The 15,709-nt window shown below is 46.7% G+C and overlaps 1 protein-coding gene across 1 annotated transcript in view; it reads left to right on the forward strand.

Moving 5' to 3' along the window:
* LOC144169879 (uncharacterized) overlaps nucleotides 1-15,709 on the forward strand; it is a 45,601-nt gene that overhangs the window by 4,634 nt on the left and 25,258 nt on the right. The window contains exons 2-4 of the mRNA XM_077699287.1: nucleotides 4,800-4,833; nucleotides 9,323-9,560; nucleotides 11,596-11,844. Of these exons, the coding sequence (XP_077555413.1) occupies nucleotides 4,803-4,833; nucleotides 9,323-9,560; nucleotides 11,596-11,844 (518 nt within the window). The 5' untranslated portion in view covers nucleotides 4,800-4,802. The remainder of the gene's footprint in view (nucleotides 1-4,799; nucleotides 4,834-9,322; nucleotides 9,561-11,595; nucleotides 11,845-15,709) is intronic.

The raw sequence follows: 15,709 nt of genomic DNA on the forward strand, positions 1-15,709 counted from the left end.
TATTCAATCGCGTTTATGAGACAAATTTGTGAGGATGCCATATTATTTGCGCATACTCCAGAAAAAAACGAGTGAGCGTATTGTACGCGTGAAGCTTCGTTTCGGAGTTATCAAGATGAAGACGACGCTTGAGCAGACAGTTTTCTTTTTAAACGCTTTTGACATCATTTGTTTTATATGAGGAGCCCAGTTTAGGTCTGAGGTGAATTTGACTCAAAAGTATCTGAAGGAGGAAACTATCTGAATTTCAAAATTATTTATTATATAACTACAGGTTTTCAAACTTGCTACCGAAGAAAATCGCACGTTTTACTTTTTTTCTGCGTTTATTTCCATTTGCTATATTTTGCACCATTCAGTTAATGTTGATAAATCAAGCTGGAGTGCAATAACGTCATCTGTTGTTATTATTTCTCTGTAAATTACGCAATTGTTGGTGGATAGGCGAATTAATGAGGAGTTATTACTAACTATATCATTGACAAAAATTAAAAACAGAAGAGGACTTAACACAGACCCCTTAGGAACACCAAATGAAACACCCACAGGGCTAGAGACATAGTCATTTAATTTTACTGATTGCAATTGGTCTGTTAAAAAAATTTAATCCAAGTTTTTGTACTTCCATCAAGATTTGTAATTTTTATCATTAGGAACTTATGGGGAACTCGATAAACAATAAAGATGGCATCGGTGCGAATGGGCATGTGCTCAGAAGCGTGGAGGTCTGTAACTAGCTCAAAAAGTTGAGTTTGACAAGGAAGATTTTTTCCGAAACCCGTGTTGGTTGTTGAAAAGAGGTTGTTCCGGCTGTGTGGTAGGGGACTATGGGTGACTCACAAGAGAAAAGGGTGGACATCACGTCGCAAAGACAGACGGGGCCCACATGGCGATGAGACAGACGCGTGCCTTCTGGGTGACGGAGAATGGAAGAAAATAAAACGCAGCTGTGACTCCGTGTTGAAGAATTCCACGTTTACACGGCCGGAATATAGCTGTAGATAAGGCAGTTTACTCTCCTATTCCGCGCGCGAGACGGGCACGCCGATAACAGGCGCGTTGGAGCGGGCAGCGGCACGGAGCCATTGTCGGGTGGGCTGCCAGATCTCGATCCTTTGGGTGAAGCAAGTGACTCCACATACGTGCATGTACGTGTACGGTGCCAAGAACTACGATCTAATCGGTGTTGGCTCAGTAATCGAAAACGGGAATGCGGTAATCTGGATGTGAGGTATAAACGGCTCCTGCTTAATGTAGTGCGTAGATGTCCTTGGTTAGGAAATCCGCAGGAAAATAAATGGTCGATAACAAAAAAAAATACTTGATGAATGTTTAATCGTGAGGGTGGCCTAATTTGACTCACTCGGCTCATGCAATAACGCCCACCCACTTACATGCACGTACGCACACAAAACATACATACAACTTTGCAGTTAACACATTCAGTCTTATATAATGTAACAATTCCGTGTCAGAGGTTGTATATATTTGTCCCCCAAGTAGTATACATTTGCACCTACCAACCTGTCAAGTCTTGACGTTTATTCAATAGCCAAAACCGGTATAAAAGTCAGGCCACTTTCAGCTGCAAAAACATGGCGTCTGGAACAAGCTGCTCTCTCTCTCGCGTTAGGGCACGTGACCGCGTGAACCCGCGGGGGAAGGGGGGGAGGGGGTAATTGCTCGACTTAATCAAAGGTAGGGGGAAAAGGAATGTACTGGGGATACTATTGAACCCATCTGGGGCTTCACCTGCGTTCAACCCAGTCCAGTGGTGGGAATAAAGTGGGGGAGAAGAGGATAGGGGAGTAAATAGAGTAAATAGAAGTAAATAGATAGAAATTAGAAAGAAATTACAAAGAAATAGAAGGAAAGTAAAGTAAAGCAAATAGAAGTAAAGAAAGGATGGACAGAGAAGTGATGGGTTGCGTGAAGCGCGTGAGCGGTGAAGCGTGGAGGCGAGGCTGCGATGCGAAGTGGTGTCCACGGTGGTACCGCACCTTGGGAGTTTCCTGGGTGAAGATTCAAGCAAATAGGCGGGTACTGGCCAGCGGGAGCTAACGCTCGACGGCCCGACGCAGCAGAGCGCCCATCGCAGAATCAAACACCGAGCGCCGCGACGTGTGGCCGGCAAAATCTCGAACCGTTGCGGCCGCGGGCGGGCGAACAAGAAGACAAGTCCGCACGCCACGGCAGCAGCAAACAAACTCCGTGAATCCGTGGTGGCCGGAACATAGCGGTAGCACTCCTACGCCCTGCCGTTAGAGCATCTTGCGGGACGACGTCTGCACCTCGGTGGATTCGTGCGCCGCTGCACTGCTGACTGAGGACGTGCAGCTGCGCTTTCTTCCGCGTCGACAACTGGTTTGGATTTGAGATTTCAGCGGCAGACACGTGTGCGTCTGAGCAATCCGAGTTTTAGCAGTCCGTCTGTTCCGGCATGTACGTAGTTACCGTGTTGACTGGGACCTGTCTGGACACTGGGGAATTCGTCGCGGAGGGGGATTAGTTCCGCGGGCCTGCCTTCGCCATGTCCGCGCCTCCTCGCCCTTCCTCCTCGCCCTTTCGCGCGCGCAGGCGCAGACGGGTCCCGGTAAACCCGGTAACAACGTAACCAATGGAACAAACGGAAACTCAGGTTGGGCGCGCACGGAAGCGGCCAATCCGGCGGGTCATCCGGCAGCCAAACCGGTTTTCGGAGCGCAGACGCGTGCGCGGACGCCTCCTTTTCCAGCTCATGTGTTCGATGCTTGTATCCGGAAGAGCGCCGAGCGTATAGTGCCTAGAATATACTAGGCACTATACCGAGCGTGCGCGCGCTCTTCAGTCTCACAAAGAGGTCTTGATTAGTGTCATTAGTATTGATAAATGCGTTCCCGCGGCATCGCCCTCCAGTCTCTCATTAGCGTAGAAATTTGGGCTTGTTGGTGCATAACTTTCAAACTTGTCTGTGTTAGCGCCCTGCGTGTCTACTTGTCTGTGTAGCGCCATGTGTGTCTACTTGTCTGTGTCTCTCGTCTTCTGCGCTACATGTTTGAAAGTCTCTCATTCCCGGTAGCTTCACACCCGATGAACCCATGGATAAAGGCATCGGCAGAAAGGCGACAGATATGGGCACTCAGAGAACGTCACAATTGAAGTGTTTTGTCTACCGAATTGATTTGAATCTTATTTATCACCCCCTGACGTCTGTTTGCATCACCTTATCATTTACGCCTGCCAACACCATCTTGTGCCAGTTTTAGTTGGCGAAGTTAATGCCGGCATTGCTTTATTATCGCACACAGTAACTTCCCTCAATTAGCGAATATGCACGCTAATTCTCCACTAACATTACCGGAGAGACGTAAAAAAAATGAACGTGCAGTCAATGATTTAAACTTGGTAAGTGCACCTTTGGTTGCTTGGACTGTTGTTTTTTTTTCTTCATATCTCACGCATGGTTACCATGTGACAAGTAATTAAAATTATTACTGTAATTATAAAATATATAGTAATTAACATGCGGACTTGTAAAATTCAGCGTATAAACCAAGGAAAAAAGAAAAAACACGACTAATGTGCAAACAAAGAACATAACGACAAGATAGATGCATACTCATCTCGTTTCCTCGACAACTGCCACCAAAATCCTGAAAGCGGGCAGAGAGCTGAGGTATGTTTGCTTAGGGCTATGGTAACCAATAATAAAACAGCGGGGTAAACGTCCGGATCATGAATGAGCTGATAAAAATAGGTAATAAAATTATCATTCGAATCGCAAGGTTCAAGTTTGGAGCCCTGCCATTTGTTAACGCTAGTTCCATTTAAATTGTACGCATGCGATTAAAAATACACGTCTCTAACGATAACACTCAGGTGTCTCAGGTGTCCTGGCATTTCGGTGCATATTATGCTGCAATATGTAATAATATTAAGCGCTGGAATATATAAATAAACGAAAGTGGTGGACCCCAGTTTATCGATGAATGGGTTTGTTGAACCCCACTAATCTTCCAAAACCTCCGCACACTTCATTTAGCAATAAACTGTGGCTGATGTGCATTCACAAACTTGTGCCTTTAAGAATTAGTATTTACTTGCAGCCACGAAAGTTCCCAACTTTACCGCTCGCCCTTTTTCTTCCCTGTATCCTCCATCGGTGAATCTGTTATGTCGGGTGAAATTATTGAAGCGAATCCACTTGTCACCCCCCAAAAATGTCCGCAACTATACCTGAAACTCCCATGGGTTCATGCCGAATCATCGGTTTTCTGATGTCATCGCATATTGCACATCACGGCGCTACTGTGGCATCAATGTCGTGACCAGAACATACATTTCATCTGTAACTCGAGCAAATGTTTAATTAACACCCCTACCCCGCCCCTGCCCCCAATAATTTAGTTCCCAGGTAAACGCTGCAGAATGAAAGACGAAACTTCATAAAAATGTGGCCATGTGGCTTCTACCGTGCCACATAAATTGTATATCTGCAATGCATCACCATGTTCCCACCTGCATGGTCTTCCGTGACCGCAGTATACTGTAAATAAATAAATAAATAAATAAATAAATAAATAAATAAATAAATAAATAAATAAATAAATAAATAAATAAATAAATAAATAAATAAATAAATAAACAAATAAATAAATAAATAAATAAATAAATAAATAAATAAATAAATAAATAAATAAATAAACGAACGAACAAATAAATAAATAAATAAATAAATAAAAATAATCAGATCCTTGGGAAAAAATGATTACGTTCACGTGTCGGCAGCGCTAACGTTTTTTGTTTCTTTTTCTTACCAGGCAATGAAGTTGCTGCTGTCGTTGGTGGTGACAGGTACGTACTCGTCAAAATATGCAAGCCCTCATCATAAGCGGCTCGTATCACAGCCCATAATGTGTCTACACGAGCTGCTGCGCTGGGGACGTTGTGGCTTCGCTTTCTATGTGCTTCCGGTGTTTATTGCTCCTCCAATACGGTGATGATTTCGTCTTTCGGCGTTTCTTTTCCCTTCGCAGCATTTTTCGGTGCCCAAGTTTAAAGTTTAAAGTAAATCAGTGCTCATCGGGGCGTTTGTTTATTGTGACTGCGCGCCTACCAGACCATAAAAGATATACGGGTAATTCGTCTCTGGGAGTGTCCCAGAAGCTGCTAGGATGATCTTCAGCCAGAGGAACCTCGTACCTAACATTCCAATATTTCCCTTTTCACAGATGATAGTTCTGCAAAGGTGGTCTCAGGCGAAAACTTATCCACTCAAATGTTTTGCTATTGTTCAATCTAATCCAACAGGATGAACTCGCCCTCAACCAAAACCTTTCAGGAAAAAAGGCACTTGCCGTTCGTGACACTGCGGTTCTCGCTTTTTGCGAATTTTGAGAAAAAGATATTGAAGATAACATTTCGGGCACATATCAGTACTAACCGAGAACATGGAACCCTATTTATATTACGTACTTATTGAAGACCCCCCCATAAAGTGTTGCCTTCAAAAATGCCGCTAACCTCAGTAACCCGCTTGTCTCGTCGGTCTAAACTCGTACTATCGGCACTGATATTACCGCGAATTTATCGGCTGGCGCGGACGATCAGCACGAATGGCGCCGGCAGCTCCACTTGATCGCACTTGTACGCTTGACCACCAGCGCGTCCATCTACTTCCTGGCTCGCAAAACTGCTCTCTTGCTGGGGCATTAAAGGGACCCTAAAACACTTTTTTCATGATTTTTTTGAAATCTTAAATGCTTGCAGACAGTAGTCACCCAACACACCCTAGTACTTAGATTAGGCAGTCGCAAAGTACCTCAGCCAAAAATTACTAGCTGCTCTGTGCCCATCAGATAACTTGTAAACTCACTCAAGAGGGTTTTCTCTTTTTCCCGGTCTTGACGTTCTTCGACGGCTCGAATTACGTCACTAAGGCCATGTAGCGGCTGTTGGCCGGTTTTCCTTCAGTTGCAGCAATGAACGCCTTTCGATAGCAACTTAAAAAAAAAAAGCCACAGAAACAAAACAGAAAGGGGAGGCGTATCTGGTGCGACGAGCAAATCACGCAGTGCCGCTCCGTGCTGGCGATAACTATAGCTTTCGTAGTGGCTCCAGATGCGAAATAAAGAGTGAAAGCGCTTATAGAAAGTGTTGCAGGGTCCCTTTAACAGAAGTAAAAAAATACGCCATCACTAACGTGAAACCTGGGTGCGGGGGGGGGGGGGGGGGGTAGCATGCAGTGTATAAGTGTATTCTTGGCGCCTTGGCGTTTTTGCCAACGGAAATGAAACTGTTGGGGGGTAGAGGTATACAGCTTTGCTCTACAAGCCTCGTGTCTTCTAGCGTTCTAGCGCGAGGCGTAAACGAGTGTCCCGGTGTTTTAGTACCGTGAATACATGAGACGAAAATTCCGACGACGACAGGAGATGCCGACAGCCCGAACCCCTGAGGGGCTTCGCCCATAAAAAATTCCAAGACGACCTCAGCACGAATTTTGCGAGCAAAATCATTTGTGTCCGGCTGAACGTGCGCTCCATTTCTTTGTGTTTCGCTTGCGACGCGCGCACAATGGAATGGCGTGTGCCCCGTAACGGCGGGTGTGGTCTATATACACTTGGCTTAACGGAAAAAAACCGACCGGCCATTAGGACAGCTAGTCTAAGGTCATTTCTAGCACAACAATGGATATTTTTATGTAGGCCACTGTTAATTGTACAGCTCAGGATATGCCAAAAGGCCGAATGGTAGGGGCGCCCTTTTCGTAGAAATTTACGAATCGTTCACAAGGGTAAGTACGGACGGTGCTAAAAAAAGGTCAAAGCGCTTAAAGGGACACTGAAGTGATATGTAAACATTGCGGGATTACTTGCGCAAATTGTAGTCCGGGGTCCCCAGGCCATGTTTCGACCACTCTGGGCACGTTTACGCGCTTTTATTAAGTCGAAAACTTAATTCGAAAATGCTGTCCTCCTCTCTTTACGCTCGCCCATTTTCTGCGGCGTTTTCGTGTGACGTCGAGAGGAGCCGAGCTCGCAATTGGCTGCGCTATCTGCACGGCTCCCCGGCCTTCAGACAGAGTCAGTCGGCCCAGCGTTTCGTCCGCCGGACGCCGACGGGTCGTCGCAATTCGTTCGCTCAGTTGAAACGAAGCCAGGACACGTTTGTGAATGGAAGAATGGGTCTTTCTTTACTTGGTTAGTTTGTACACTGTATCTAGCTCCAAGTCAAGGTCGCTTCACACAAGTGCTGCACAAGCGCACATGCGACGCTTCGCTGACTGGTACGCCCGTAGGAAAATATAAGGCCTCTTGAAGGCGGGAGAAGAGTCAGCGAAGTCAATATAGGTACTAAGGAAATAAAATCAACTGATATTTTTACCGTACAGCGTAAAAATAGGGTGCGGGAAGCACTTTTTTGCGCTGGGCGAACAAGCACAGCGGTCAGCAGCACGACTACGCATCTGCGAACGCTTTTCCGTCTACGAAATGCAATTGCTAGACGTGAGCTATTGCGGAAACTCGGGGGACGCTTACTGCACGAGCACAATACAACAAATAGTCACCTAAGCTGCTTGAAATGCCAAAACTAAATAAAATGTAAACTTATTGTGCAATATATACCTTATATTACCTTGGTCGGCGCAGCCCGTCTCGTGGCCGAGTTGTCTATGGCTGCAGGTATGTCGCCGCCGAGTGTTTTGCAAGTCACGAGTTCGAGTCCCCGCGGGTACGTGCTTTTTTTTTTTGTAAGTTAACTTTTTTGTTTTCTGCCGATGTTTTCTACATTGAGTTCACCTTTGTTTGGGCCGCAACGTTCATGGCTCCACGAACTAGTTCACAGAACGCGCGCAGGCTGGCACTGGCGCGCTAGCGAGTTCTCGTTGGCGTGCTGTCCATAAGCACCGACTGCTTGCGGGCAGTGGGCACAGGCCAGAATGAACAGACCCTTGGCCTGGTGCGAACACGCATTTTACGGTACAGGCATGAGTGAGGCAAGCTCCAAATAGGGGGGGAAAAGCGCATGACATTTGTGCGTCTGCGGGTACGCGGAGGGCGTCCATGCACTGCGTAGGCCTCGGCTAGTGAATGCTACGATTCCAAGCCGTCCTGGAAGGCTTATCTTTATGCATTCTTACAGCTGACAACATGGCAGAAGCGCGGTACGATGATTACTGAGTTATTGAGAATGCCCATCCAACAACGCCACAGGTTGTGTTTTACAGAACCGAAACTGAAACCGAAACTTGTTTGGTTGCTCACCTTGGGCATCGTTCAATCACGGTCCCGCTCCTCCCGACGTCACAGCTTTAGTTGGTGCGGCCGCCGCAAGCCGCGCATGGTAGTTTTTCTTCTTTGGCGCTTTGTAAAATAATTACCGATTTGTCAACCGGATAAACGATGAAAAGTGGGCTAATTTGAGCCAGTCTACGCAGTGCAAGCAAAAACGGGAGCTTGACAAATTCACTTCAGTGTCCCTTTAAGGTAATGTTTTTTTTTCCTTCGCAATACATGAATTAGAAGTCCACCCAGTGTGCTTTTTATGCCGTCGCTTAAGTGCGGGCGTAGTCTTTTTGCGAAGCTCCGAATATATTCCAGCCTCCGTAGTAAAAACACACAGGCCCAGCTATTTTTATTTGAACAAAGCAATGCGAAGGTCGCAAAATGTTGCACGTCGTTTATAGTTAAGCCTGAGATATTTCGCGCTGCATATAACGCGTTTCCTGCAGACTTACAATGTGACTTAAAACTAGCAAAAATAGGGGAATCGGGGTAAGCGTACACATGGGATGGGTAGCATGTCCTGGTGAAAAGGCGGTAACATTAATGTATTATGCACACGCGCATGGCTTCCAAACTTCAGCGGAACATTCAACACCTTGAAGTTCGGGAAGTTGGGCCTTATTTACGTTACCTCTGCGGAACCGCGAACTGCTAAGGCGCGAAATATGAACGCAGACTTCGCCTGAAGTTTTGAGGAGCTTGATGTCAAGCTAACACCGCCTCTCTAATAGAGCTATTGTACTTTGTTCGTCGGCTTTTGCGTGAGGAGAACACTTCCTAACATTTCATTGAAGGGCCCTCTACTGAGCAGTTCCTTTGACACCTTCGCTTCGCGAGACAAACCCCATTGTGATGAATTAACTATGGTTGCTTATGTACTGTTGGCCTTGGTATTCGGTCTGTGCTGACCAAACATTGTTGCGGCGCCAAAAATTGGTCGTATAAATTTAGAACAAAGCGGAATTCGTTGTCCGTAGCGTGTCCGGTCGTTAGCGCATTACCGTAGCGCGTAAGTACTTTCCTACCTTTTTTCTGACGCGTGGCGTTTCCGCTTGCAGCGTCCGTGCTGCACATGGGCTGTTGCCTGATGGGCAGCACGGCGTTCAGCGAGTACTTCAAGCCGCGCTGCTTTCCGTCCTTCAAGGACAACGTGCATCTCAAAATGGGGCAGAAGCTGCCCCTTGGATTCACCGTGTCCAGCTTCCTCGACAAGCTGCAGGTTCTCGAGCAAAAGCTGGCCGAACGCTACAGCAACCCCGTCACCGCGGTCGACATGGCAGTCTATCTTCTGCGCACGTAAGTCACTCTTGTGCCCGTCGCACAAAGGACCAGGGCAGGGAGGAACAACACCAATGGCAGTGAAACTCGTTTATTTTGCTGCGCTGTTTCTGGTGAGACAGAAACACGGTGATTTTATTTGATCTGACGCGGACCGTGGTGGGGACAGTACGACTGTTCCCCGTTGTTGAGCATGAGATGTTATAAGGCGTGCTCAAAACTGAATCCCCCCCCCCCCCCCCCAATCCCAGTTTCGAGAAATAAATTGGTTGGGCTGCCTTAGCTGCATTAGGATGCGGTACACGGGCACGGAGAGATCTTCTCAACCTTGCACAACCATCAATCAACCTGTGTTCCAGTTTAGCACTCAAAAAGAAAACTGGTGCAGCTTGCACTAGTGGTGCAAGGCTGACGAAACAGCAGAGCTGGCGGCTCCTCTCCCTTCGTCGGAGATCCGGCAGTGGGACCTCACATGGATTTCCGAACTTGCTCCTGAAAGTTCTCCATGACTGGCAGGCCCGGATCGTTTTGTCCGCAGGCTTTCACACCTCTCTTAAAGTGGACTACGTCAGCACGTGCTAGAACCCGAGGCCAGCGGCTTGGCGAAGTCGGCGTCTAGCGCGAGCTGTTGTGTTCTCCCAACTTCAGTCGCGAACGCACGTGAACTGGCGAGAAGAAGAGCGCGCGAGAGATCACGCCCCAAACGCTGGCAGGGTGTTCTCGAAGGTCACGAGGTGCCGGCACGCGCGAAAACGTCATAGCTAGGCGGGGCTCGGGTTTTCCTACGCAAAGGTCGACCGCGCCTCGCACCGAGGGCGTTTTTTCTTGTTTTTAAAGACGATAGTCTTTCTTGGGCTACTTAAACCCAGAAATCTTGATCTGTCTGTCCGTCTGTCTGTCTGTCTGTCTGTCTGTAACTCGATTCAGCCACCAGGCCAAAGTAAAATGCTCACTGCGCAATATTCTTATATACTCACAGCCAAATGTTAACGTCTAAGCCCGGTTTATATGTTCATACTTGTCAACTTTGTTTAACAAGAACAAGGCATTACACAAATATAGGACAGGAAATTAGTACACAAGGGATATTTACAGTGTTCCTTTATTAAAAAATTCCTGGGTGCTTGGTTTTTCGATAGCAAATGATATTCTACATCTACTGTAGAAAACCGCCGCCTCCTGGCGGCGTATTAAAAATCACGCGGCAACAGCAACGAAAGGTTCCACTAGCTAGGTTCCACGTTCTGCTTGGAACGCACGTGGAGCACGGCCACGCGGTTCTATAAACCTTGTAGTGGGCCGCCTCCATTCACGCGCGTCTCTGCCGTACTGTAGCGCTGGCATCGAGTAACCCCGCCTGTAGCAGTGGAACGCGGTAAATTCAAATCGCGTTGAGCAAACCTTTAGTGTGTTTACTTCGGGATGAGCGCGACGGAACAGGAACAGCATGAAACGTGAGCGGGAAAGCGAAGGGGGCATTTCCTTGGCAAATGCCTACAAAGACTATCGTCTTTTGACGACATTTGCAACGAAAGAAGCAGATACGCGGCCATTTTTTTTTTTTTTTTGCGAACGCCAACGGACAAAGCTCTAGCTTAAACAGCTCGGTTATTAAAACTGAGTTTGCCAGCAGGCTAGCATGCTACTTGACCGGTGCAGCGCTGCGGCCGAAGCCATGCTGCAGGGGCCTATCCTCTTTCCCCATTTTGGCTACGGCCTGACAGGGGAGAAGCTACGCACAAAGCGTGAAGCGAACCATGTGTTCTTTGCCGTTTATCCTTCCTTTTTTTTTCCTTTTTTCTTGTTTTTTTAGCTTTACGAACCACAAGTTCGCTTAGTAATTGGATCAAATGCTTTTTGCGCGCAGCATCCTGTAAAGTACGCTGTGATGAAGCAGTTCCGAAAATGCAATGGAGCGTAGCATGTGGACCGATCGCACCTTTAATTTGCGAGAAAACAAACATTTGCCGTGTATTTACGCACTGGCAGAGAATGGCGCTCCAATCGGAGACACACACCAAAGCGCGATGTCTGCTTGGTCGCGGGTGCGCAGGTTCTATCATGATGACTACGTGTGGGAGAACCTTGCCATCAAGGATGTGGGCAACGCGGACCGGACGCGCAACGTCCTGCACCAGGTGATGGAAGCCGTAATGGCCAACCTGGGCCGACCCGCGGTCACGCCCGACGTGCTTCTGGACGACCAGCAGCGCCAGGACGACGACGTCTGCTTCCTCATGTACAGCATGGCGCACAATGTGAACAAGACGCTGGAGCCACGCTTCGAGCTCTACTCGGCCAGGTGAGCTGTAGGCGTCATGTGGGCACCCTGACGCCGTCTGCAGGGTTATGCAGGCGTGTTCGAACAAATTCAATGAAACCGGGAGGGCGAAAACCAGTGTGAATGGAGAGCAAAGTAAAAGTGCTGTGTTTCTCACAATTTAGTTTAATTTTTGCGAATCGACTGTGGTGTGCGTGTATTGAAGCGGCGCCCATGCTTCGACAGCGCACAACGTACGCGACTCGCCGACGGGCTTTCCCGCGGAAGCTGAGTGTTCTCCGGCGAAGCCCGCATACCGAAAGAACCCTGAATGTCCGTGAGGCCTCGACACTTCGGCGCTGCCCAAGGGCCCTCCTGCACATGCGCGCGTGCCAATATAGACGCGCGCGGTGTCTGACTCGTCGCCTCTCTGACTCAGCGAATATGTCTGTTTGTTTGGGCTATCTGCTCTTAGTGTTGGAACACGTTTGACGCCTGTTGTTGGAGCAATTGCGATTATAAAAGCGCTCGTCTTTGGGATAGCTCAGTGCGTTGTTTGGGCTCGGCCGCAGGACGCTACTCTGCCCAATTGAGTTGTCATATTTTCGCACGCCAGTGTTCTACTGTACCGTCGTTTTTATCTACTCGCCATGTATTAAACAGTTTTGGTTTCGCGTGTGGCTCTCCGCCGGAATGGAAGCAATACTCTTGTAAGCCGCGCGCCAGTCATGCGCTATATCACCGATACGGAGCCGTAGTCGTACGCCCCGATTACGCGTAACAGTATCAAGATGGGCGCAAAAAACGAAAGAGAGGGAACGGAGGCACTATAGTCAGCGTGGGTGCAGACAAAAAGTGGTCCTATTGATTTCTGTGATGGTTATAACATGTCTAAAGAACAAGTAAGAAAAGGTGCACACGACGAGTACAATGCATGAAAGCTACGAATGTATTTTACCCGAACGCACGTTCCGAGTCCATCAGTCAAGTAATGCAAAAATTCACACGATATATTGAACTGTATTGTTGGACTAAAAGAATTGTGATAGCTGCGCAAAGCCAGAAAGCTGAGGATGTTTGCATACGTTTTCTGGAGTGTATTTGCAAATAAAGTATAGTTTCAGAAACACTTTAGTTTTTGGTAGCCTTAAGGCAGATTATACTTTGAATGTAGTATACCGTTAGGTAGAATGGAGGCCAGTGGGCTAAGCCTAAGGTGTAACGATGTAAAGTGTAAAGGGCTAAGCCTGAAGGTACCTTTTAGTCACAGGCACCAAGGTACACATATAGGCATTTTATTTACGGCAGTTACTTGTATCCTCTGGGTCACGTCGACGTCATATCGCAATGCAATCGAGCAGAAAGGAACAGAATAAAATGGATTGTTGGGCGAGTTGGTTCATGGCTTCAAGAAAATTAAAAGAGCGCAAAGGACGAGGACAAAGAAACACAGTAGACGGGACGCGCGCTCACTACCAACTAGTTTATTTCGAAACGCAGTGTCTAGAGTTACGTCCGACGGAACCCAAAGTCGAAAACTAGAGTTACGTCCGACGTAACTTTAAGCCAGTTTCTAAAGTTACGTGCGGCGGAACTCAGAATTGAAAACTAGGGTTGCGTCCGACGTAACTTTAAGCCAGTTTCTAGAGTTACGTCCGACGTAACCCAAAATTGAAAACTAGGGTTACGTCCGACGGAACTTTAGGCCCGTTTCTAGAGTTACGTCCGACGGAATCCAAAATTGAAAACTAGAGTTACGTCCGACGGAATTTAAGCTGGTTTCTAGTTACGTCTGACGGAACCCCAAATTGAGAACTAAAGTTACGTCCGACGGAACTTTAGGCCAATGTTTTGAGGTACGTCCGGCATAACGTAAAGCACAAAAAATTTACAGCTCTTGAAGACTCTTGAACCAATATACATGGTTCAAGAGTAATTAATTGGGTTGGGTGTCAGTTAATATTTCAACCCGATTAATTGGCATCGATTAATTCGATTATGCATGGATTATTCGGTTGTGTGGTTTTTCTTTTAGAAAAAAAATGACCAAAAATAATTATGTAGTAGTACATATCAGATCAATATGCTCATACACTTGTTCAGACACATTCCGGATGAGGTAAGTACGTCATCATCACGGCGCATGATGCGGACGCGACGCTTATCAGCTCGTTCGTCACTCACATTTTTTCTAGAAACAGGAACATCAGCGCCCGCCGATGGCGCCAATTAATCGCGCTTTTCTTACTACAGAAATAGTTTATACAACGGCAAAACGGTATGTATAATTGCCCACTGGTCGTTTTTTGTACCGTGTATATTTGTAGTTTTTATTTGAAATTTTGCCCTGTGGCATGAAGATACACGAATTGAGATAAGAGTTGTCGATGAAATATTATTGAGTAGCTATTTTCCCGTCTGTTTTTCGCATACTGGCCTCGTTTTCTGTCTTGACGTAAGGCGGGTTATTTGAACACGAATATTATACTCGACATGCTTGCGTATAATTTCACCATGACATTTTTCTTTCTGTTGCTCAGAAGCTTGAACTGGTTAAAACAAATAATCGTGACTAAAGCATTAATCGATTAATCGGAAGGTTTTCGATCAATTACCTACCACTAATAATAAATAATTGATTAGTGATAATAAAGCGAATGCCCTGGTACTCCTTTATTTCTTCACAGAACAAAAAATGTCGATACATTTTAGTTAACTGATCTGGCTGATTAATGAAAAACGTATTTTATCAAAGTCGCTACTATTATGGGTAGAGTGGGTGGTTTTTATGCCCATTTGTGATATGGAGCAAACAGTCACTTTATATTCAGATGCCAGCAAAATGATATTGAAGTGAAAAGCTGAAATTTTCTCTTGAAGGAAATAGTTCGCACATATTCGTCTATGCATAGTCGAATTAATCGATGCCAATTAATCGGGTTGAAATATTAACTGACACCCAACCCTATTAATTAGTCTTGAACCATGTAAATTGGTTCAAGAGTCTTCAAGAGCTGTAAATTTTTTGTGCTTTACGTTATGCCGGACGTAACTCAAAACATTGGCCTAAAGATCCGTCGGAAGTAACTTTAGTTTTCAATTTGGGGTTCCGTCAGATGTAACTCTGGAAAGCAGCTTAAAGTTCGTCGGACGTAACTCTAGTTTTCAATTTTGGGTTCCGTCGGACGTAACTCTAGAAATGGGCCTAAAGTTCCGTCGGACGTAACCCTAGTTTTCAATTTTGGGTTACGTCGGACGTAACTCTAGAAACTGGCTTAACGTTACGTCGGACGTAACCCTAGTTTTCAATTCTGAGTTCCGTCGGACGTAACTTTAGAAACTGGCTTAAAGTTCCGTCGGACGTAACTCTAGTTTTCGATTTTGGGTTCCGTCGGACGTAACTCTAGACACTGCGATTTCGAAAACCCTTCCCACATATAAATGTAAATACATCAGGGGCGCGCCTGCGCACAGAAGACCTAAAAAAGGCAAGCCACATGCGCGCTACCGATTACGGCACAAAAGGCGGAACTCACTCTCCCGCAAATACACCGATGTCTGGCTGACACAATCTGTGCCCCTTTTTTTAATATGGTATGCCTCCAAAAGTTCACGTGCCACCGTATCCCTGCTGCGGCCCAGTATCTTCAACTGATTAAACAGAGGCACGCATTTACATTCTGCGCAGTGCGCCGGAAGATTCGCACCGGAATCCTTTGTGAGGGACAGCTCATGTTCGCGGGCCCGGTCATTGACACATCGGCCGGTTTGTCCTATATAGGACTTGCCGCAGTCCAGTGGCAACTCATATACTGCAGCCACTGCGCAATCCACATAACGCAGTGCGTGCTTTTTACCACAGGCAGCCCCTTTTCTGGCATCCCCAGGGATGCGCGCGCACAACTTT

Source organism: Haemaphysalis longicornis, unplaced genomic scaffold, assembly GCF_048455015.1.
Source record: "Haemaphysalis longicornis isolate Haplotype H1 unplaced genomic scaffold, Haemaphysalis longicornis Haplotype H1 scaffold_2, whole genome shotgun sequence".
Taxonomy (NCBI): Eukaryota; Metazoa; Arthropoda; class Arachnida; order Ixodida; family Ixodidae; genus Haemaphysalis; species Haemaphysalis longicornis.